A 23,537-nucleotide genomic window follows, 5' to 3' on the forward strand; every position below is an offset into this window, starting at 1 on the left:
AGAGGGTAGATCGAGGGTAAATCCACACTTCCCAATTTGCACTTAATAACATATGTCATTGTAGGTCAAGGTCCTTAGTAACGATGAGTCAGCCAGGAATATGTTTTTCATTTGGCAAATGTAGAAAATAATGCGAAATAATTAGAGAATGTGTAAAATAAGATTATTGTATGCATGAAAATATGAAGAATAATGCATATTTTTGCATTCAATTTATGTTTTACTGTAATTTCTAAATGTTTTGTAAGCTTTCAGAAATACTGATATTCTACTCGAAGTTGTGGAGCGACCTGTAAGACGATCTTTAAATGTTGCTGATGTATGCAGTGGCACTGGAATCTGGCCCATATATGGAAACGGTTCCATTCGTTCTTTCATGCCCTGTGAACTCATTTCACTCTGCAACATAATTCAACCATTAACTTCCCTTATTGGCCTTGAATATATCTTATGTCATGCAGTTGGAATTTACCCCACTACAACCAAAGCAATTTCCTGTACACAATGTGGATTTAATTATGGTTTATTTGCCTGGTTCACACCTCTGGACTTGGGGGTTTTGAATCCTCTGGGACACTGATTTCCAGACTAAAGACATTAGCTGAAATTGCCTTGCCCTCTATGCTGTCTGGGTATTGGCCACCTCACCCTTTACTGGACAAGTGGTTGAGAAATATATGGTCATTTGCCACTTTATAGTCCTAAAAACTTATAAGAACTCAAGCCCTCGCGATACCCACCTCACTTAAAGACCATTTTCACTAGTCTATCCTCATTCACTCATTTTGGTAATTTTACGCAACAAACCTCTTCAGGTACAAATAATACCTTGTCCAAAGCGACACACACGTGAAATAGCACATCCCAAACATGAACAATGAACACTCAGGTACAAGTGTATCTAACTGACACCTACTGCAGAGTCTTTATTTGAGACATTTTGACCCCAAGGGATATTATAATTACAGCTCCATTTAGCCGCTGAGCTATTCGCTATTTGTGTCTTTAGGCGATTCCTCTCTTCAGTCCTCTGATATTGCCGTAGGGGCTTGGAAACTGATGCAAATTCAGAAATGCAGAGAAACGTGGCCTGGATTCCTTGTGTATTCCAAAGCAGCCACTAGATGGCACTCAAGAGGCACATTCACAGACTGAAACTGCTTTATCATACTAGGCCTCAGCCTTTCGATTGAATCAAATATTCGTTTAATTTGTTGATTTTGTAAGAAACGGCATTAATGTAATTACGCTGTAATTCATACGCTGTTGTTGTATGAAATACAAATCGTAATATAAAAGGTCAGGTGATGCGGACTACTCCATTTTCTTAGCTAACAGGAAGCAATTCCACAGCTTTGCTGCAGGGCAAGAGGAGAACAGGAAGAACAGAGAAACTCAATTATAAAGTAAGATGGCAGCCAAAAACTAAAATAGTAATAAAAGATCACAGTTAGAGATAACTTCATCCAAGTGGAAATGGCGCAGATAATATAAAGAGTTTCCTGGATCACTCCAAACCAGTTAGTTTTACGACTGAATAAAATAAAAAATCTTGAAGTGTTTTTTTCCCACAATTTTTCTCTGTTGTCAAAGTCACATGCTGGTATCCTGGTCTTTTATACTGAAGGGCTGTAAAGTGGTTTTTCCCGTTTTGTAGGTAATCAAACTTTGGTCAGGCTGCGTTATGGTTTCATGTAAGTTTTCTATATCAAGTATGATCTGAAAAATGATCCAAACGTCCGGTTTTCTGAGGACCCAATCAGAAGTAGCCATTACTTGCACATCAGAAACATGCTGGAGATTTTCCTACAGGATAATACACAGTTTTCATAGGTTTAATTGTATTTAAGTACATAAATATATAAATCATTGATTATAGTTGCGGTACCTGAAGTAGTTAAATTAAAGAGGTATTCTTGTGTTTGGTGCCATGGTCAAAAAGTGTTCATTACAGTCATGTCTCAAAAAAACACGAAACAGCAGCAGCTGGATATTAACACAGAAATGAAGAGTAAAAAGTGGATTCTAGCACCAAACCTTACACTATAGTCACTTGTGAAAATGTGTGACTGGATTTCAAAACTTTTTAAACTGTCTACAAACCATAATCAAGTGCTTTAATCAGCCAGTTTTGACTGACTAGTGGCAGCTTACAAAATATGTTTCTCTTTGTAGATTTTAATTTAAATGAGACCTGTTGTAGTACCAAAAAATTCACCCATGTATAACATTGAAAACTAATATCACATTTTAGTAACTTAACACCGTATACCATTTATCAATAACTGGACAGAAGATTGTTGTCACAATTAAATGATGACAATAGATGATTTTTAGGAATTAGAGTCTGTGATCCTGAAGTGGTTTTTTATCCCCTAAGCTGGGGCCTGACATGTACATTTCCACACATCTCATTGGTCACCAATGACTCATGAATGATGAGAATGCAAGGATTCTGTAGCTTTTTGGAAAGGTATATTACACACTGAGTGGAATCGGGCAGCAGGGTTTGTAAAGCGACCTTAGCCAGTGCCCTTTAAGCCTAAAAGGATTGTGGCCAACCACATACTGCTCTTCCTCTTATACAGCTTCTGTGAGGATGAAATCAAGCCGGGGGGGAACTGCCATGTAAATTTCTCATAGTGTGTGGGTGCCTTGCAATGGAGTAGTAATATCCAGGGTGTTCCATGGCTTGTACCCTGTGGTATTTGCGATGGGATTTAGGCTCCTGATAGCCTTGTACTGGATAAATGGTTGAAGGATGAATGGATGGATGGATGATTGGATGATGGATGGATGGATAAATGGTAGGAGGATGGATGGATTGATGGATAAATAGGAGAGGGATGGATGGATGATGGATAGCTGGATAAATAGGAGAGGGATGGATGGATGATGGATAGCTGGATAAATAGTAGGAAGATGGATGGATGAATGGATGGATGGAGGGCGAGCACAAGGCATAAAGAAACTAAACAGCTGTTTCGGGCCCAGCAGCCCCCCGGCCCCTCATCTGATCAACCTGTCGGAATGGGTGGAGAGATGATAAAACGTCAGGCCAGCCCTGGATGGATGACTGACACCTGGGTATAATGTTGCCAGGTCAGTAGGCAGCATTATGTCATTGTTATACATCCAGCTGTCTGCTCCTTTCCACCTTGTGATCAACTGGCAGCCTGTCCAGGGGGAACCCAGCATTTCCGGCAATAAGGCCCAAGCTCGCTACAACCCTGCGTCAGGTTAGATGAATACTGAATTACCGCTGTATTACACAAGACAAGTAGAAGCTTCTGGAAGTAAGGCGAGGCGTGACATTTATACAGACACAAGGTGATTCAAAGCGCTCTGGGTGTTCTGCAGGAAACGTTCAAATAAAAGATTTTAAAATTGCATTTAAAAGACAAAAAAAAGCATAAAAGGCAAATACACAAATAAATAGTTAACTGAGAAGAAGTTACATTGTAGTAACGGTGTATGACTAAACTGATTTAATGTATTGAACAGTAGGCAGTATCAGAATTAACTAACAATCATCAAGAATCATTAAATCAAACACTGGGTAACACGGCAATTTCTTTTGCAGTATATTGGCAACATAATATCTGTTAGATGGAGTAACTGATTCGAGTGCAATAAAAAGAGTACAGAACTTGACATTCATAATTTTGCTGAGAGCAATATTCAGTAAAACTTCAGTTACAAAACAGCAAAAACAAAAGACACGCATTCATCATCTCCAGTCCGTCATATATGATCATTTCAATCCAGCCCCGTGGGACTGATTTGAAAACTTCGTAATCTTTCTTATGTCATTTTAATTAACGTCTTACCCTGAAACCAAAATAATACATGTCAAATATTCATGTGTTCCTTTGATCTCTTTTTTCAGACCAGCACATGACCAACGTCACCTCATCTCACCTAAACAGACCAGGCCTGTCAGGCAGCTCTTAATGCCAACGGCAACATGAGGAAGCCACATTTATAGAATGCGGGCTACTTATGAACAATACCTGACTGGCACTATCTTTTCAGAGCCCTTTTGTTTTATTGTGGCACAGATTCCAAATGGTTGTCTGACGCATCTGATGACATTTTATGAGAAACATAATGCATTTGATGTTACTTCCCTATTCCAGTGGAGGTGATGTGGACGGGACTCCTTCTCACATTTCACTTCTCACAATTCCAAGAACAGATGATGAATCTGACTGTGAAACGTGCCGCGTTCAAAAAAAAAAAAACAGTCGCTTTATTTTCGTGATGAACTCACGTTCTTGTGACTTCCGGAAAACGGCGACGCCGCCTGCCGTTTGCTTGTCCGCGGCCCGCCGGCCCTCGCCTCCCGCTCTCCGTTTCTCGGGTCTCACGGCCTGCGCTCGTGTTGATGTCACGCCCGTGCGTGCCCTGGCATCCGCAAGCTATTTTTGGGAGCTATCCAGTGGCTGAGGTCCCATTGCGGATTTTCCCTGCAACCGGTTTTCCGGTATTGGCTAAGAATGGAGCAAGTATTCGGCTGGGTACCGGGCCCCGTATACTTTCCTTACATTTATTTACCAGGGAGCTGTCCTCAAGCCAGCGCGGCACACAGCATAAGCACCCTGCCATTGGGCTCAGACCCTCAGCCTTATTTACATACATATTGGCACAGAATGGCAAGTCACTGAGAAAACAGCTGTGTGTGAACTTTGAAAGGTTTTATAAATTTTAAATGAAATCTGCAGAGTCGGTGGTTTTACACTGAGGTTGTATTTATTCTTCTGATTTTGTGAACCCATACCCCTTCTGGACAAAGGCACGAGAACCGTAACCCCTTCTGATATATATATACATATATATATATATATATATATATATATATATATATTTATATATATATTTATATATATATATATATATACATATGATATCATATATCATATATATGAAATACACCACGTATGACACTGTGACAGTGTTTCTCAGGTGACTCTTAAAAGGTCATCATTGCTGATGTATTAGCACTGAAAATACAGGCTGTTAAGGCATGCGAGTATATCATCAGTGAAGCTTTTTGCTGTTTACCTTTTGCATTCTATACTGCCTGATACGTGGGCATGAAGTCACCGCGCTTTTTAAACACTATTTTAGCGCGTCCTTTGAAATCTGGTGAGTTAACAGTATTGTTTATAAATGTAAAAGCTAAGAGCATCTGATACCTGGTTTCACCCAGGTGGTGTGTGGCCTTATGCGTTAGGACTTGGTGTCTGGGAAGGTTGTTGGTTCAAATCCCATGGCCGGCAGAGTGATTTCACTGTTTGGCCTTTGAGCGAAGCCCTTAGCCACAGTTGTCCCAGGGACTGGCAGGCTTTGCTTTTCTCAACATTGCTTTGAATAAAAGCATCTGCGAAATAAATGCAATATATTTTTTAAGGCCTTATCCACTTTGAACCCAGGGCAGCTGAGTCGCTTGGACACACCAGAACAGCGCCGGCACCCCCCTCCTCGTTTCATGGGGGCTTATGGGTGGCGGTCAGTAGATAAAACTCCTCATATTCAACCCGAACAGAGCCAAACGGCCGAAAAAGGACTTCCATGGGGTTTAGCAAACCTAGAGTTTAGAGATTCATCCATTTGTAGTCAATTATGGTTTACCATGTTTTGAGTTACGGTAATTATGAGGCAGCCTCTTGTAACTCAAGATACAGTACAACTAGGATTAAGAGCCTTGCTCAGCAACCCAACAGTGAAACCATTCCGCCGACCCTGGGATCTGAACCGATAACCTTCACAGGCAGAGTCCTAACTCACAGAGCCACACACCACTCCAGAGAAACCACATATCAGATGCTCTTAGCTTCTACTAATACCTCAGGGACCAGAGTTCGATTCTCCACCATGACTCCATGTGTTTGTGGAGTTTGCATGTTCTCCCCATGTCATCGTGGGGTTTCCTCCGGGTACTCCGGTTTTCCCCCACAGTCCAAAAACATACTGAGGTTAATTGAGGTTACCAAATTGCCCATAGATGTGAATGGTGTGTGAGTGAATGGTGTGTGAGTGTGCCCTGTGATTGGTTGGTGCCACAACCTGGGTTGTTCCCCACCTACAGTCTCCAGGACGGGCTCCGAAACCCCCGCAACCCTGAACAGGACAAGTAGTTACAGAAAATGGGTGGATGGATACAAAATAGTGTAAGTATTTCCAAATAAGCCTCAAATAACATCAACCATACAATGTATCAAAATAAAGTGCAGTATTTTGTACTCTAAAACTACGAAAAATACATTTTACAAACTTCCATTGTACATATTCTCCAGATCTGTTTCATCTGGTCCTTCACCAACACACCTACTCTGCTGGCCAAGTAGGGGAACAATAGCACTTCGCTACAAGATGAAGCATGATACAAATGTGAAAGTAGACAAGTAATATCAAATAATCTGAAGCACTTAAGATAATCACGTTCTAGCTCATCACATGCAGTTTTGGGCAGAGTATTTTCTGTATCATGGGAATCACAAAAATGCTGAACACAAAAGTATTTTGATACAAACTACATAATCATTTTCATGAAGTTGATCAGATACATTTTAACTGAGCAACTTTTTTTCAGATTGTGAGAGAAGGTGGGAGTAGCTGGTAAAAAGCCACAGTGCTTGAAGAGAACATTCATTAATCCATCCAATCATTGGTCAGTGTTAGCAGATCATCCCTGTGTGATGATTAACTGGTGCGCGATGACTGTCGACGTCCTGAAGACGGTACCTTGACAGCAGAAGAATGGATCCTTTGTTGAGGCTGCGGAGTTCAAAAACTCCAGAGTGAATTAACTTTATTGTGGCGAATCTTTAACATGTGACTGGCCATATCTGACTACCCTGAACACGAAATGAGGAACTTCAGCAGGGTATTGCCCACCCTCATTCAACCATTACAGCTTTGGGAAGCTCGTTTGAATTGACTTCTCAACCAGAGAATAGGGACCTACTGATATGTCTTTATTCAAGAATTTTCTCTCAGTTGCTGATGGGAAAAAAAATGATTCGCTACTTTGGGAAGCAGCCAACATTGTGGCCAATTATTTTTTTTATAGTGACACTATGCACATTGAACGCACAAGAAAAGGCCGGTATTCTGATCCTGCTGGCCTGGGCTTGTGGGAGGTGGGGAGACAGACAGAGCCTCGCTTTGATTGGCTTCGCGTTTGGGGTCTGGAATTCGTGTGGGTGGACAGATTTCTGACTGGCAAACTCAGCGAGCTAAAAATAGATGAGATTATAAGCAGCACAGCCCAGGCAAAAAGGCACCAGATAGCAGAGCTCTCCCTTAGCATGACGGTCCCCACCACTCACTTCCCAAAATCACTGTGCTGCTGTTGTGTACATTACAGCAAATTCGTATCCTGTACATGCAGAGCCGCTTACTAGGAGGGCGTTTCTGTTATTACGACGTGATTGTGCCTGGCACACAAGCCGAGATATACGGTGTTTGCCGACACGTATAACATGTATGTTAAAATAAATATGTAGCATGTGGGGGTGCTTCAATGGCTAGGGGTCTCTGCTAAAAAGGGGCCTCAACTAATCTTGTTTGAAAAAAATTTTACCTCCCCCCCCCCTCACCGAGGTCTAAATCTTTTGCCGTCACCGACCCCCTCCCCCACCTTGACAGACCTCCTCACCATCGTAGAAGATGGTAGGGGAACCACTGAGCATGTTAATGTGCTTCTGACTCTGTGTAACTGGAAAACAAAACCCAGACGTGTAGAAAAAATATTACTTCCTGTAGAGTTGTGTGTTGAACCAAGATGAGGGGGTTGACAGTGGGGGGCCTGAATGCATAGCAAGCTGGGACGAGCTGCTTGTGGACCTGCTCATAGCTTCTCCCCAAGACCGTTTCCTGTCAGCCAAGGGAAGGTTTATCTACCCCCGCAGACAGCGCCAGCGGGTTTCTCCTCGGCGAGCTCCTCTCCAGGAAGCCGACTCCACGTCCTGCTGCAAATCAGAGTGTAACTCGAGCTGCAGCTGTGGTTTGGCAGGCCAGGGTGCGGCTTCAAATGTTTTTATTAAGACCCCTGTCTTTAATTTCGAGACGATGATGGTCATGCAATCTGTCACGCCAAGAATGTCTGTATGAAAACTATGACAGACGTGAGAAAGACATTAGCAAAAGGAAACTCTGTACCTATAATGTCATGATTCAGTCATCTTTCAATTCAAATCCACTTCTCAATATACCTATTAACCATAACTGTTTATCCAGTACTAGGTTCTGGGGACTCCGAATACTATCCCGAAAGATACAAGGCAGGGACGCACCCCAGGCAAAATACACCAATTTACCTAATCACGTGTTTTTAGATTGTGAAAGAAAACCCACATTAACATGGTAGAACATGCCAATTATTACATCAAGCGGTTGGTTGCCCCTTATAATCCTGTATTGCTAGATGGTTACAATGCTGCCGATTCCAGTCATATGATTTCACTACTGCACTTTAATTTGTTCTTCTTCCATCCATTTTCTGTGTCCACTGTTTCCTGTCTCTATCTTAGAAATGATGGGCGTATGGCAGGGAGTAAGCCAGGATGGGTTGCCATTCTATCACTTGATATTCATCTATATTCTATTTTGTACCTTTGGTGGATGCATATAGAGTAAGTCAGGATGAGTTGCCATTCTATCACTTGATATTCATATATATTCTATTTTGTACCTTTGGTGGATGCATATAGAGTAAGCCAGGATGGGTTGCCATTCTATCACTTGATATTAATCTATATTCTATTTTGTACCTTTGGTGGATGCATATAGAGTAAGCCAGGATGGGTTGCCATTCTATCACTTGATATTAATCTATATTCTATTTTGTACCTTTGGTGGATGCATATAGAGTAAGCCAGGATGGGTTGCCATTCTATCACTTGATATTAATCTATATTCTATTTTGTACCTTTGGTGGATGCATATACAGTAAGTCAGGATGAGTTGCCAATCTATCACTTGATATTCATATATATTCAAGTTTGTACCTTTGGTGGATGTATATAGAGTTCAGGTGCAAATGTAGAGTGACATAGTTCTTCTGATAATAACCAATTTCAAGCCATAATGTGATACAAAATATCTGAATATCAAAATAAGATGGAGAAACCCAAATTATTTATTTTACACAGCCCTGCTCTAAAGATCTAACTAGCAAATCGAACATCACTGATAGCTGCTGTTAACAGGCACAAACTATAAACATGCAACAAGAAAGACAACATTATTATTGACATGTTTATTTAATTACAGAAAATGAACAGGACATAGCCAACTGTCCCTGGGGAACAGCTGGGCAGCAGACCACGAAAATACATCACAGATCACACTTAATACATATATTAACAACCTTTACAAATACCTATACATGAAGTGCAATGCAAAACTAGTGCCTAATTTCTAAAGTTGAAGACAAAGCATGTAAGGTTACTATCTGTAACGAACACATTAGCGAGTCGACAGTTTGTCTGATCTGCCACTAACGTTTTGATTGGCTGCTTTCACATTACACACCTCACTGCCCAATTCCGATTTTTTTCGCTTATATCAGATTTGGCCACCTTGAGGATTCAAATTCATTATCATAAGGTGACCTGTATCTAACTGTAATGCGAACACAACTGTCCTACCAAATGGTTTGCACGTTCGCATTAACACGTCCAGGTCCCCAACGACAAGAAAACTCTCTACAGTAGCATGCAGCTCGCCACTGTACTCAGCGATATTTGTCCCGTTGATTGGGTCCCTTGTTTTCTCCTGGACCTTAGTTGTGTCTTCAGTGAACCAGGAAACATCTCCGACAGTCACATCAAAGCAAAAGGCCTGGACCTGAATGGACTGACATAGACAAGGAGGGACGATACGCGGGTGTGGAAATTCCCCTTCACCCCCATGAGTTCTCAATAAAGGCAAATCATTTTCCATCAGTATTATTATGTTATAACCTTCTTGCTAATATTTTAAGCATTAGAAATAACTGGAATGATGATAGCAATGTTCAGAACCTATACAATATGTCATAGCCTGAAGGTGCTGACTTCATATCCTTCACAGATCTGTATGTGTCTCCGCTTTGACACAGTTAATGCCATCATTGTCAAATGCGCAGAGGGCCTGCGAGCTGGACCCGACCAGGTCCGGCAGGAAAGCCTGCTGGCTGCGGGTCTGACTGTACATGTACACGTCATTATAGTAATCCGGGTCCAGCTGGTTCTCCATGAAATTCTGGTCCATGTTCAGCAAGTTCATGTTTTCCAGGTCCAACGGTATGGGCTCGGTTTGATGCCCCACGTCGGGGAACATGTGCTGCTGCTGAAGCTGTTGGGACTGGCAGCCGGGGGTCATGGCCACTGAGGGCATCATGGCTCCACTGTCATCCATGCTGGAGATCATCCTTAAGATATTCTGAAAATCTTCCGCGCTAATATCCTCCCGTTTTAAGTCCAGGGAGGGGCTGTAATGGGTATCTTTCAAATCTTGCGACGACTGACTGGTAGATGCCCCAATAAGGTCTGCTACTGGGTAGCTGGGCTCAGTGGCAAGGAAAGGGAAGCTAAACTGGCAGTTGGTTGGTTCAGGTATTGCCTGGTGTTGAGCTAGAGACAGATAATGTAGAGCACAGAAAAGGCAATATTAGTATGATTTAGAAGTATAAAACTGCATTAATATTATTTACAGATCACACACAGTAATAGTACATTATATACAATATTAGTCAAAAGTCTGGAGACATCTAACTTACGGCATGTCATCATTATTTTAGCAATGTTATTTACCTAATAGTAAAAGACCTTGAGGCAGTGAAATACTGCATCAACCGCAATAATATATCAAAATTTTATCCAGTGTTTAGTCCCCTTTTGCTTCGATGAACTGCAGTACTGCAGACTGTTGGCATTCTTTCAACCAGCTTCCAGATATAGCCACCTGGAATGCTTCTCCAACAGCCTTGAAGGAGTTTCCACAAGTTCTGGGCACAAGTTGGGTACCTTGCTGTTACTCATTGACCCAACTTATCCCAAACCAGCTCTGTAGGGTTTAGGTCGGGGGATTGTAGGGGCCAGGTGACCTTTCACAGCACTCCATCTCTCTCCTCGTTAAAGATAATAATTTCTACATAACAATCCTAAGCACACTGATGCTATCTTGTCGAAAACCAAACGATTTTCAGTGGGCATGTCTAGACTTTTGACTAGTAGTGTACATTGAACTATACTATGCTTTAGTACCTCAGATTAGAGTATACCCCTAGGCACAACATTAAGAGTATACCCAAATCGCACAACATTAAGCCCAGGTGAGAAACACTGTAATCCAGTGCTTCTCAACCCAGTCCGCAGGGACCCCCAGACAGTCCCATGTTTTCGCTCCCTACCAGCTCCTGGCAGACAGACCTGGGAGGGAGCAAAAATGTGGACCATCTGGGGGTCCCCGGGACCAGGTTTGAGAAACACTGCTCTAACCATCTGCTTAAGAACCGATCAGTAGTACTTAAAGTGGCAGCAGAAATCCCATAATACATACTCATACAGCAAGAACTAGATACTAATAGACAGTAAATTAACACCGAACATTTCACGCGAAACCCTAATCCTTACTTGCAACACGGCAGCCATCCTTAAAACTGATATCTGGTTTTATTTTCCTCTTCCGGTTCACTTCATATGGGTCTGCAGAGAGAGTTCCACATCATTTAGACAATGTTAAACTACGGTTCACCATAGCACCGAAGCAGCATCAGTGAAGCAGCATCAGTGAAGCAGCATCAGTGAAGCAGCATTACTGAAGCAACATCACTGAAGCAGCATTACTGTGATAAAAGGCAGAAGTTAGAAGTTGTTAGTTTCATTGAACACAAAATATGAGTGACTTCATTGTTGACCCACGCTTGGGTCACCCTGTATTAATCACTGGTTACAGTTTTAAAACCGTCAAAATAAGCAAGATGGGCTGAAACTTCTTCAAAGTGACAATAATTTCCTTTATGAAACTTTTGCTTTCGGTTAAATCTTCTCCGTGCGAATGCCAAGGCACATTTTTTCACAGACAGATGCCTCAGTTCAGGAGCGACCGTTAACATCCGAGGTGTAGGCTGTGTTTCACAACAATGCGTATGAGTCATAGGGAATTTTGAAGGTTTTGGTATGAATATAGCCTTGTTTGTCCAGCAGAAACCACATCAGTTTAAGACACGCGTGTTCAGCTTTCTTCCTGGGGGACGACTGGAACTACTTTCTGAACTGCATGGGCAGGAAGGCAGGATGACCTCACCTGGGTTGTGTGGAAGGTAGGTGAACTTGACAGGTTCACTGCTCATGTGGTCAGAGAGTCGACGCAAGCAGACATCTACTTCCACCTCTTCTGTGATGTCACGTTCTTGGTAGGGTGGAGACTTGAAGACGATGGCAATCTGCCGGTGGACGTCCGTCTGTGCAAACTCTGCCTTGGCCTCCCATTTGTCCCGACTGAAGATGATCTCAATGTCATCTGTGTGAAGTGCAAGCAAGGTTGCCTCTTAGAGCACCGAATCGGCAGACTAGCTTGCTCGTATTCGGTGACACTTTGTTAATACGTGCTGTAATGCTTTAGTAAATTAATAATGACGCGAAACCTAAACAAATTACCATATCAACAAATAGGCCCTAACATGTGTCTACAAAGCTGTTTAGCATAAAACTTCACCTTTCTGCACCTTGTCGCACAAAAGGTATATCTCTGTCTTGCCGGTGCAAGACCCTTGTACCACATTCAGACGGTTGATCTTCAGCTCCGAAGTGGTGGTTGCTTCTGCGATCGAGAGTAAAGCACACAGCAATTAACACCGACGCCTGCTTCAAGGCCAACAAGGAAGCATGTTCTCAGGCCGACAGCAGGTCAACATGCTCTTTATTTCTTCAGATGAGCTGCGCCGCGGAATTCGGGAAGAATGCGCTGTTGTGAAAACTGATAACTGAGTTCTTATGACACTCAGACGGAGTCAAAAGAGAATAGTGAGCGGTTACTATTAGCCCAGCTTGTTCCATGTTAGGGCTTGGGTTCTCGGGGTATGTTTTTGCTTTGAGAAAGAGAACAACTCAATGAATAAAGTATGAAAAGTGGCATACAGTTATGCTGATGCTCGCAGCTAGTTACAAGACAAAAGATATTCGCACTTGCACTTTGATGGGGGTTCAGTCACACATTGAGAAGATAAGTGTTCTCAAGGCTGTGCCGTTGAGCAATTCTTATACTCTGCACCACTGTTGGCGATATGCTTTCTAGTAGATGGGGCTTCAGGGATGGGGGGGGGACACACACACAAATGGAGTCTCGAACGCTTACTCTTGTCGTAGATGGGGTTGGACACCACGGGACTGAGCTGCATCTTCTCGCCATCCTCCTTCTCCAGCTCGCACTGGAAGCAGAGCCTCACCACGTTCATGTCGATGTCTTCTATGCTCTTTGAGTGGTCAGCTGTGATCGGGTGGAAAGACCGGAACCACATCATTATGAAACTTCACTAGCACTTATCATAGGAACAATACGCAGGTCTTACATCCCTGCCAACACCTCCAAATGCTGCCTGTATTTGTCCTGATATACGTTCGCATTCCTCACTGTCTATTTTCATTTCATCAAGTTTGACTCGCAAAGAAACCAACGATCAGAATAAAGCTTCAAAGTGTCCAGTAATATCTCTCCTGTCTAAATGGTTTTATTGAACGTCACACTTCAGTTGCATCCTTGACTGTTATGTTTCTGTAATAATTAAATTTTTAATCTGACTCCTGAAATTACTGCATCCGTAAACATGAAATGTAAACATAATTTAGGCAGAAATGAAACCGTACGTTTAATATCAGAAAATGAACTGCATGTGTGGCTGGACGTTATGGAAAGGATGACATGCGGAGAGCAATTTGGGAGCGGCTTTGATTAGGCGTGTGTCAGACTCCTTAGCCATGCATTCATCTTCCTAGAACCAGTTTTTCAGGCTGTGATCTGCTACTAGATCTGAGAATGATTGTTGTGCCAAAGCCGCCTTAATGTAACGTGGCTTAAGACACATATCAGCATTTGAACCAAGTGATGCAGCGTGCTAATCGATACTAGCGCCAAGGTACACAAAAACACGCAAAATATGATCGCGTTCATTTTGCAGACACGCCTCCGGGGAGTCACCAAGCAACTGAATTAGCTTATAGTTACTGTCTTTTGTTTACTGCAGTGTATTCACTGTGCTAAGACGACGTACAAATTGCATTGTGGCCAATTCTATCCGTAAAGCGCCGGTGTGTGTGTGTGTGCATGTTTCTGGGGTAACCTTTAGGTCAGCTGTTCAAACCCAAGTGTGAGGACTCTTCAGCCAATCAGTCCTCTAATTAGCGATCTCATTAAGGAGTTGCAGTGAAAACCCACATACATCGGGTTTTTCCGGATAAGATTGTCCACCCCTATCTAGTCTATATTTACACACTGTATAGAGCATTGTTATTTATCGGCCCATCTACTGTAAATTGAACATGTGTTGTAGTTTTTGCGATAGCATCTGAGGCAAAAATCCCCATCATGCAGTGTTGCTGAATGCTACACCGGGTATGATAACTGTTGAGACAAAGCAACCAGATGCCATACTGCTATAATCCAACAAAAGCCCAGTAGAGACCTACAGAAAATGGACGTGTGCACAACGTTTCAGTTGGGCTTCTACTATTCGGTTACTTAATAACTATTGCCCTACCAGTATCACCAATTAGCAGCCCTTGAAACCAGTCAGCAATTAAGAGCTGTTTTCTGTCACATAGAGAACCTGTTTCATGAGAACATACAACCACTAATGTGAATTTAAATCTGCTTGGATTAGTCCGTTTTTAAGAAATAACCGGTTAGGGAATGGAAGACACTCTCCTTATCACTGCTGAAATTTGAAAAAAAAAATAAAAGCTTGCTTTCAGTTCGATAACTTGGCTGATATTCTGCAGAAATATTTCACACTGAAGCAGATGATAAAATTGAGGAAGAAGAATTTAAAGCAGTTCCGTCTATCCAGCTGCACTCTCTGACTTTGGCGTTTGGTCAAAACGGGACACACATTATCAGAAAACCCTGACACTTTAAGGGCTGCACCCAATATTCCGTGTATCTGTATTGTATGTACGTTGTTTTTTCCCATGAATACATACAAGCCCCTCCCCCCGCACTCTGGTCATTATCACGCCATATGTGTTTATAAATGGCGGTTCACTGACTATTAAACGGGTCAATCTTCTGTTTCCTTCGTCTCTCCAGGGCAGCATCCAGTTCCTTCCGCCTCACACACTGGATCCCCAAATTGGCGAAGCTGGACGAGTCATACAAGGAATAAGACGCGGCATTAATGACGACAGTCCTGCATCATCCACGATAGAGAAAAAGGACATGGAAATGTCTGAATATCTGTAGGGGGTGAGCTATACGGTGAATTTCGGAAGGGTAAAATGTGCTAGAGAAGATTTAAAGTCAACGGAAGGGTGGCACACCTGTGCTTTGGGTGGGTGCGAAGGTTGAGGTTGACGACGCAGATGCCATCGTTGCAGTCTTTACCCACGAGACTATGGGGATGTGGCCGGTGAGGGATATCTTTAGTCACCAGCGACACGATGACCTTCGCCTTCTTCACTTGCCTCAAGCTGCCCCGGATCTGGTATAATAAGGCATCAGAGGAAGAAGCAGAGATGCTTGGTCATCCCTCCGTTCCAGTTGTCATGAGGGAGTACAACAGAAGGTGTGACTGATTACGCTATAACATGCACGCTTCACTGGCACACTGCTTTGGCACTGCACTATAATTATGACACTGGAAGTTTTACTTAGAAAATGGAAAGCAGTGACTAAATTAGTGTTCCATACATGATAAAGGCAGTGGGAAGCCTTAAGGCACGCTTCACTATATTTGTAATATGGGAGTCGCACTCAGGGGGTAATCCCCAGTCTCTGGCAAGGACCCGTCCTTAAGGGACTTTCTATAGCAGTTGAACACACATTTTCCATGCACACTTGTTTAGAATGAATAAGGCAGTACTTCACAAGCGTCAACCCAAACCACACGGGGAACCCCCCTTTTGCAGTGGGATCGATGGTACATTCCAATTTGCCCCAAACCCCTGCAACCCCAATTCCAAACAGAAACCTCCAGGCCAGCCTAATGATGCTAACATTGTAAGTCCTCCAGTTAAATCTCCCAATTCTCCGTCCTTCCCACCCGTGTGATTCAATTGAGTAATAGCACAAAATATTTGCAAAACAATGCAAATGGTCTGGAAGAAAAAACTATTTTTAAACATCTTTAGAAGAATGCAAATCACAATAGATACTAGCTGGGTGTTTCGCTGTCTAGATGCAGCATTCTAGATATGAGTGAAATACTATTAATAATGAGTCATTCTGCATTCTGACCTCAATCGCTGGGAGGGACTTGTTAGCTTCCGTGCTACCGGCCCCCAGGATGCTGCCAGCCGACCTCCCCTCGCACTCGTAGCGGAAGCGCATGCCCCGCTCTTTGGGCTGCTCCACAATGAGACACTTTGGTATATCCAGGAACTTCTCCAGATGATCGGTGGCTCCTTGGACAGCCATCATCCTGTTGGGCACTGACGCCTGGACCGCAGAGGATGTGCTTCCATGTTTGGAAATGGGAGAGGCCATGGTGTCTGGACTGGACCGGCAAATTGGAAACACCGGCTGCGGAGGAACAGATGTAAACAATTTACAGAATGGGGGCTATTACAAGCCATGTCAGCTCAAGGAATCTGTCTGGCATGATGCTTACAGCGACATGTGACAACCAACAGTGAAGAGAACAAGGTCAAGAGTATAGTAAAAAGTATAGTAAAAAGTAGTGTACAAGAATTCAATACATTTACTAATACTTTTCTTACTTGTGTACATTTCTCTCTCCATTCAGTAAAACCAAGGACTATGTAGGGAATCTGTACGCTAACATATCCAACAGAAAATAATATACTTGAACTATTTCTACAAATTACATTTATACGCCTACTCTTACTCACGCGAAAACATTTACAAGTACATTAAACCATATTGCGAAACAATTTCTACATCCACAAAACCACAAATGCTAAATGCATCTGCCTACTGGAAGCGTTCACTTAAAAACAATCAAAAAGAAAAGCACATTCGCATTTCAGATTTTAAGGAACACCGGGAAAAAAAGTTGAGCATTTCCTTAAACGGGCAATGGCCGTGTATTTTTCTTGCGTCTCTCCATAGATTCACGTGTCCTTGTTTGACCCAAATGCATTTCACCTCGACCTGCCCTTACACTACGCTCTGTATCAGACTTCCTTCCTACAGTCATATACGGTCCCCACCATGTTTCCGTCCCCTGCCAGTTTCATCTCCGCCTTTGTTCGCTGTGAAATGCAGGATAAGGCGCCGTCACAGAGCCGGCCACTCTAAAAGGTTGCTTCCCAGCGCTGAAAGCGAACCAAACATGCCCTCCCACTCGATTCGGGCTGATCACATACCTTATTACTTGCAACCCGACAGCAGCCAGCTACAAAGAGCCAAACAACCGGAAGATGCCTTTTTCAAAACAAAGAGGGAAGGGAAAAAAAAAAAAAAACGCAGCAGTCTACATCTAACAAAACCAAAAAGGGTTTCTCTTTACTTCTTTCTTCCAAACTCTGGCAATACTTGCAGCTTTTCCGAATATTTTACCATTAAGTGGCCATGAAAAGGATAAACAGACTCCGGTCCTACTTGAGTTAAAAGAGAAGGATATACATGGTCTTTCGCCGCGGGGTTTACGTCTGTGTTTGTGCATGCGCGCGCTTGTGTGTATGCGAGTGTGTGTTTGTGTCCGAGCACGCCCGGGAGCAAGCGGAAGGCATCGACACAAAGGCAGTCTGAGGCAGCCAATAAGAGCATGACTTAAGACAAGGAAGTTGACTCACTCCCGAGAGAACCAACCAATCACGGGGCTTGTTGTGGAGCTGGGGGCGTGACCCTGAGTATGCAGTACGTTTTCTCATGACGGCCGAAGTCAGTTATAGAATACCGTTAAGAAAAGAGTGAAAGTAGGAATCAAATTACAAACCGTCACACCACCTCCATGACCAACCCCCCACCCAGCAGAAACTACTGCCCTTAAAAGTACTTCCAGTTAGGCTCTTTTGCTCATACTTTAAATCCATTGCCAAAAACTCAAAGTGGACTGAATCACGCAAGTGGTTGTCCACCATAATACGATCAATGCCAATCTAATCCATGCTAAAGTTCTCAAATCCGTACTCCATTTACAAGAAGTGCCACCAATACTGTCACCATGCAGTAATAACCATCCTCAAACAAGCAGATTCTCACAAACTGCACCAAAGACAAGACTAACTGTCTATCTTTTCAATTTGTAATTCATTTCCCATTAATAATTAAGCCAATGTTTAGTGCGACCTATCAGCAGGCAAAAAGAAATCCAGACCACTGCTACCCGCCCAGACTGAAAGCTACAGCCATTAACCCATAAACAGCATAACATGGACACAGCCTGCTGCTTGGGAGGGGGGGGGGTACTCACTTGGGGGCCCGTTCCTCTGGGCACCAGTACTGGCTGGGCACGCCGTTCCCGTGGTGGAGGTGCTGAGTTCAACTGGTGAAGTCTGGAGGTCTGAGGAAGCTGAGGCGATCTAGGCAGAACTGGGGTGGCTGACATGTTTTCTTCCAACAAATATTCATCAATTAGATCTGCAGGGAATAAAGCCACATTTCATTCATTTGCATTATTAAATATACAAGATAGCATTCAATGGTGATTTAAACATTAATAGAGAATAAAATATTTTGCAAATACTTCATAAATTACATCTTCCCCCTTCAAACTGAAAATAAAAGTACCTTTTTGGAGTTTCTTAATATAGGCATGGATTAAATTTTCATTCTATAACGGAATATGTAGCATTGTTGTTAAATGTGTGGCCTAGGAGAATGAATTTATTGTGTAGGTACTTCACTGCAGAAGTATTTTTCAGAAGTAATTAAAATCGACTGATCATTTAATATTTTGGACATGCAAACATCACGTTTCCTCAGCTGTGCTACATACTCCTTAAATTTAATATATAAAAGGAATGCTGAAAGCACATATTTAACCCATTAATAAAGCACTCAGATCTCCGTTATATGCAGGGAAATGGAAATGTAACTAACAAAAACAGCAAATAAACTGGCTGTATGTGGCACTATTATACAATCAAATAACACCAACGTAATAGACCTCAGAAATCACGCGACGCATGTCTCTGAGGATTAAGTCAGATTTCACTGTATTTTGACCCTGTTCCTCAACCAAACGCGAGCAGCTTCAGCACCGTAACTCAGCCCCTCGCCAAGGTGACCACGCCATATTATGACAGCATTATATTACGGCACGCTGTTGACAACCTAAGTTAAATAGCAGAAAAATGACGGACTCTGACCTACAGACGCTCATGCACCGAGCACGTGCCAGCTTAAGTACACATCCCCACGCGGCACCACTGCCTTTAACTACGGCACTGCCCCGTCTCGCTCCTGGCGAGGAGGGAGTGCGCATGCTCGACTGCGACTTTCAACTTCGATAAGGCGACTTCTCTACCCGTCGCGCGGTAGGCCGTGTCCCGTTTTACAGTTAAAGCTACATTAAATACTTGTACACATGTGCAGACAAATACTGATGCCACTGCTTTCAGTTCCAAACCACAAATGAACATATTTAATAAATTAAAAAACATTATTATACAGCAGTGTTAATACTGCGACATCACTTTACAGTTCAAGTTGATATCTTGGGTAAAAAAGAAAACGTACCTAGGTATTCGTGCGTTTCGTCCGTGGAGCCCATTTCTCATCGTACATTAAGCAGCCCCTTTTCAAATATTCAATTTCATTTTATTGCTTTACAGATATTTACCGATTCTTGGTAGTTTGAGATGTTGTCGCGACGCACTTTTATGTCTGGATTTGCATTATACAGATGAATTCAAAACAAATGTCGGCGTTGTTGGAATTAACGTAAACTTGTTTCACTATTCCTCCACAGCTAATTTTAAGGTAGGTTTTTGCAGCTAGCTAGTTATCGTTCTTGGTCCCAGACGATGTTGAACCGCCAAGTGCTGAGCTCATACTGAAGTAAATATGAAATGCGCCTGTAGCACTGCGGATTTTCGTTCGTTTAAAGTGCACTCCCACTATCGTTGTAAGCTATGGATCTCTGCTGAATATTGGTGTAGAAATGTGGAAATCCCCTTACGTCAGTGTTTGGGAAACCCCCAGTACGCGTCTTCATAGCAACCCAGCCTAAACAGAATACGAAACACTTCGTGCATACAAATTTACTAAGCATTGTGGGAAGCATATACTTAATGTGCTCGTAATAAATATGGGTCTTATGGGAAAGTAAAATCGAAGTTTGGTAAATAGTAATAAATTACATTTGCTTATTTCTGGTACCTAATGTGACGTCACAACTGAAAAAGCGAGTTGTAAAACCAGGATGTTTTATTACATAACTTACACTATCAGCTAACCTAACACCTAATTCTATAGCGCTGTAAGGTGTAATATAGGATTTGCAAAGTAATTAGGTTCTAATTCTAAATGTCTACTTTTTATGCCTGCTCAGCGATCTGTCCTTTCGGAATCCAGTTTAACATCTCTGGATGTTGTTAGTGTTTCATGTCGTGGAAGGGCACAATTTTTAAGATTAAGAAAATCTTACCGCGTCTTGTTCAAAGGCAGGCAAGACAAACACGAGTTTCCATGTGTTGCATCACCCTACGCTGCATGCTACATTGCCTTCATAGAGGGCGCTATTGGCTGTACAATATATATTAAGTCCAACCATCTTCTAACCGCTATTCCTTGTAAGGGTACTGGGACCTATTAATTCTTAACGTAGTTCAATTATATTTGGTCGTAGTAATTATAAAATAGTAAAGAAAAGAATAGGGAAAAAATGGAAATTGAATAAAGCTGTCAATATTGAAATAAAAAATGTCACATTTAAAGTAAATGCTCCATGGTAGCCATTGTTTGTATAATAACTGAACGAAAATGACACACATTTTATTGGTCATATATATCGATTACAGAATGTCTGTTTATTAAATGTATATATTCTAAAGTGCAACAGGTGGAAATAACACGTAATAACACTGCCATCTACTGGTCGATAATTCCCGACGATGAGCGCTTACCAAAAGACACGTGATTAAGTAGCAGTATTTACAGGCCAGAGCTGGACAAAAAACGGAAACGCCGCTTGAAAAGGGAACCTGACTTTAAATTTCAATTTAAGTTTTATATTTTTTTCAGCGTTTTATACATCTCAATTCTTCATTTGTTTTTGTGGTTGAATATAGCATATAATACGCATAATTTTGCATATCATAACCAGATGGGAGTAGCACTGTAGCCTGACACACCAGGGTTAGGGGTGTGTTTCTTTCGTTTTCCTGTAAGAGCATCAACAGCATCATGCAGAGACTGTTGTTGGTCGCTCTTCTGTCGTCAGCTGTGCGGCTCTACACCGCCTGGACAGCGAGCTAAACACGGGTCCAGTAAGTGCTCAGGACAACCCCATAAAACTGCATGTATAAAGCTGCAAATACAAACAAATATGCCTCAATTAACATACATATTGTACTGTGCATACATGTAAACTGCACGCATTATAATACATAATAAACAGATTAACAATCGCTTCAGTAATTTCAGTAATTTCTTCAACACATGAAGATATGGCACGCGACTGCTACGTGCACATGCTAGTCACTCAATAGACATAACTTGGCCATCTAAATATTTCTATAAGATGACAAACGCATCCAAAGGAAAGGTATGAAATATTGTTTAACTAAACTGCATGACTTCCAAGTTACAGATTTGTACTGTGTCAAGGGCGTAACATAGGCGAGCAGGTGGATACGTTTTCAACGTTTTCACTCTCTGAAAGCTCCAACGACAAATACCCGTAATTACGCGTGCCCAATGTCGATGCACGACTCTGCCACTAGATGGCAATGTCTACCACAAATGGGGCCCCACTGTAATCCCAAACTGCCCTGGGAGAGGGTCCAGGTTCCCCGTGACCATCTACTCATCCTGGAACTACGGAGACCATGCGGGTACATGCCTGGGTAACTTTTGAAATGCAGTGATGATGCACTGATCATCTTACAGCCTCGACTGGGAAAAGTTTTTGGGGAGGCAGAGGGTCGAGTCAGAATTGCAATTCATTGGCAAGACCAGCATTGCACATGTTCTGTGCTGGCACTTTGCATCTGTTCTTGGAGTGGACTGCCGATTTCGCCGCCACCTTTAACTACCTGAGGACCGCACTTATAGAAGCCCCGATGCTGACATACCCTGATCCTGCGCTGCCCTTTGTCCTCGACGCGACCCCTGCAATGAGAGAGCAGAATTACTGCGTAGCCCTGGAGATTGTACAGGCCTGTCGTCAATTCTGTCCGTATCTTTGTGGATGGTGCTTCAAGCCGCACGCCGATCACATGTCTGTCATCTGTTTACTGAGCTTCCGTAATTTATTTTTAAAAACTGAGGCATTGTTTTTTCAATTCACAGTCTCAGTTGCCGGTTTAATTTTGATTCTTTGCTTATTCTCATTAGCACACATACTGAACACTGTAAAGGTGGTTATTACCACCCCGAGTGCCACCTCACATCAAAGTAAGTAAATGGGGTAATGGTGATTTAAATAATTCTGCCGCGATAATTTATTCATCGCCACGCAAATATATGTGTGGAAGACCTATTTTGAAATACAGTGCGTGAGCACGTTTTCCAGTCAGCTCTGAATAAGTGTTTAAAATCCTTCCCCATTGGTTCCCTTTTGATAACTTTACCTGACACATAAAACTTTTCCTGTACGCTTCATTTCTGTTTTCTCCGTTAAACACTTCAATCACTTAATGCTTTTTTATTAGCAAAACTATTGTAAAATACTTAATTGTACATTTTTTACTAAGGATAATCAGCCTCACCACCTTTTGTCGTCTGGCTGGTGTGACATTTGCAATTTGAGACTCGAACTTATAAATAGTCTGTAGGGTTTGCAAACTTCCCAAAGCCTTTCATGTAACTAAATGTCGGTTTATAATCGAAAGCGTGAGTGTCACCCCGGATGCATGACAGTTGGTAACCCTCTGATAAGAAAAAAAAATACTGATAAATAGGTGCCGCTGTCTTCTTACTCGTTTTATATATATATTTAAAAAAAACCTGAATATCTGCAGCTCTTCAGCACCACGTCCCTGTTTTGCTTTCAGGCTGGCCGCCGACCCCACAAACAGGAAGCTAGAGTTCCGATATCATATCGAACGGAAATATGTCTCAGACATTGTACACATGGAGCCTATTACACCTCTGTCACCATCCAGTCCTGATTCATCCATCCATCTGCCAACCTCTTATCCTGGGCAAGGTTCAGGGGCTGGTAAATTCATCATTATTCTGTTGCATACAAACAGGATTTTTTA

The 23,537-nt window shown here is 42.4% G+C and overlaps 1 protein-coding gene across 3 annotated transcripts; it reads right to left on the reverse strand.

The window, feature by feature from the left end:
• Nucleotides 1–9,250: 9,250 nt before the first annotated feature.
• relb (v-rel avian reticuloendotheliosis viral oncogene homolog B) lies at nucleotides 9,251–20,810 on the reverse strand. Of its 3 annotated transcripts, none has more exons than XM_048980732.1 (10): nucleotides 20,759–20,810; nucleotides 18,581–18,747; nucleotides 16,441–16,725; nucleotides 15,525–15,685; nucleotides 15,255–15,346; nucleotides 13,348–13,479; nucleotides 12,709–12,813; nucleotides 12,298–12,513; nucleotides 11,625–11,696; nucleotides 9,251–10,622 (listed from the first exon to the last, which is right to left on the reverse strand). In XM_048980732.1, exons 2-10 carry the CDS (start codon nucleotides 18,713–18,715, stop codon nucleotides 10,075–10,077), a joined length of 1,746 nt encoding a protein of 581 aa, XP_048836689.1. In that variant the 5' UTR covers nucleotides 18,716–18,747; nucleotides 20,759–20,810; the 3' UTR covers nucleotides 9,251–10,074. The 3 variants fall into 3 exon arrangements, with proteins under 3 accessions (XP_048836689.1, XP_048836688.1, XP_048836690.1); XM_048980731.1 differs by lacking the exon at nucleotides 20,759–20,810 and adding an exon at nucleotides 19,849–20,409; XM_048980733.1 differs by lacking the exons at nucleotides 18,581–18,747; nucleotides 20,759–20,810 and adding an exon at nucleotides 17,532–18,536.
• Nucleotides 20,811–23,537: the final 2,727 nt, after the last annotated feature.

The sequence above is a fragment of the Brienomyrus brachyistius genome, chromosome 17 (genome assembly GCF_023856365.1).
Source record: "Brienomyrus brachyistius isolate T26 chromosome 17, BBRACH_0.4, whole genome shotgun sequence".
Classification (NCBI taxonomy): Eukaryota; Metazoa; Chordata; class Actinopteri; order Osteoglossiformes; family Mormyridae; genus Brienomyrus; species Brienomyrus brachyistius.

Bases quoted from the DNA above. Each gene is read 5' to 3' on its own strand.
- relb (XM_048980731.1), bottom strand. From the start codon at position 19,882: ATGGGCTCCACGGACGAAACGCACGAATACCTAG. The intron at 18,748-19,848 runs GTACGTTTTCTT...TATTCCCTGCAG, and splicing joins CGAAACGCACGAATACCTAG to ATCTAATTGATGAATATTTG. The intron at 13,480-15,254 runs GTCAGTGAACCG...ACCCGATCACAG, and splicing joins GAAGATTGACCCGTTTAATA to CTGACCACTCAAAGAGCATA.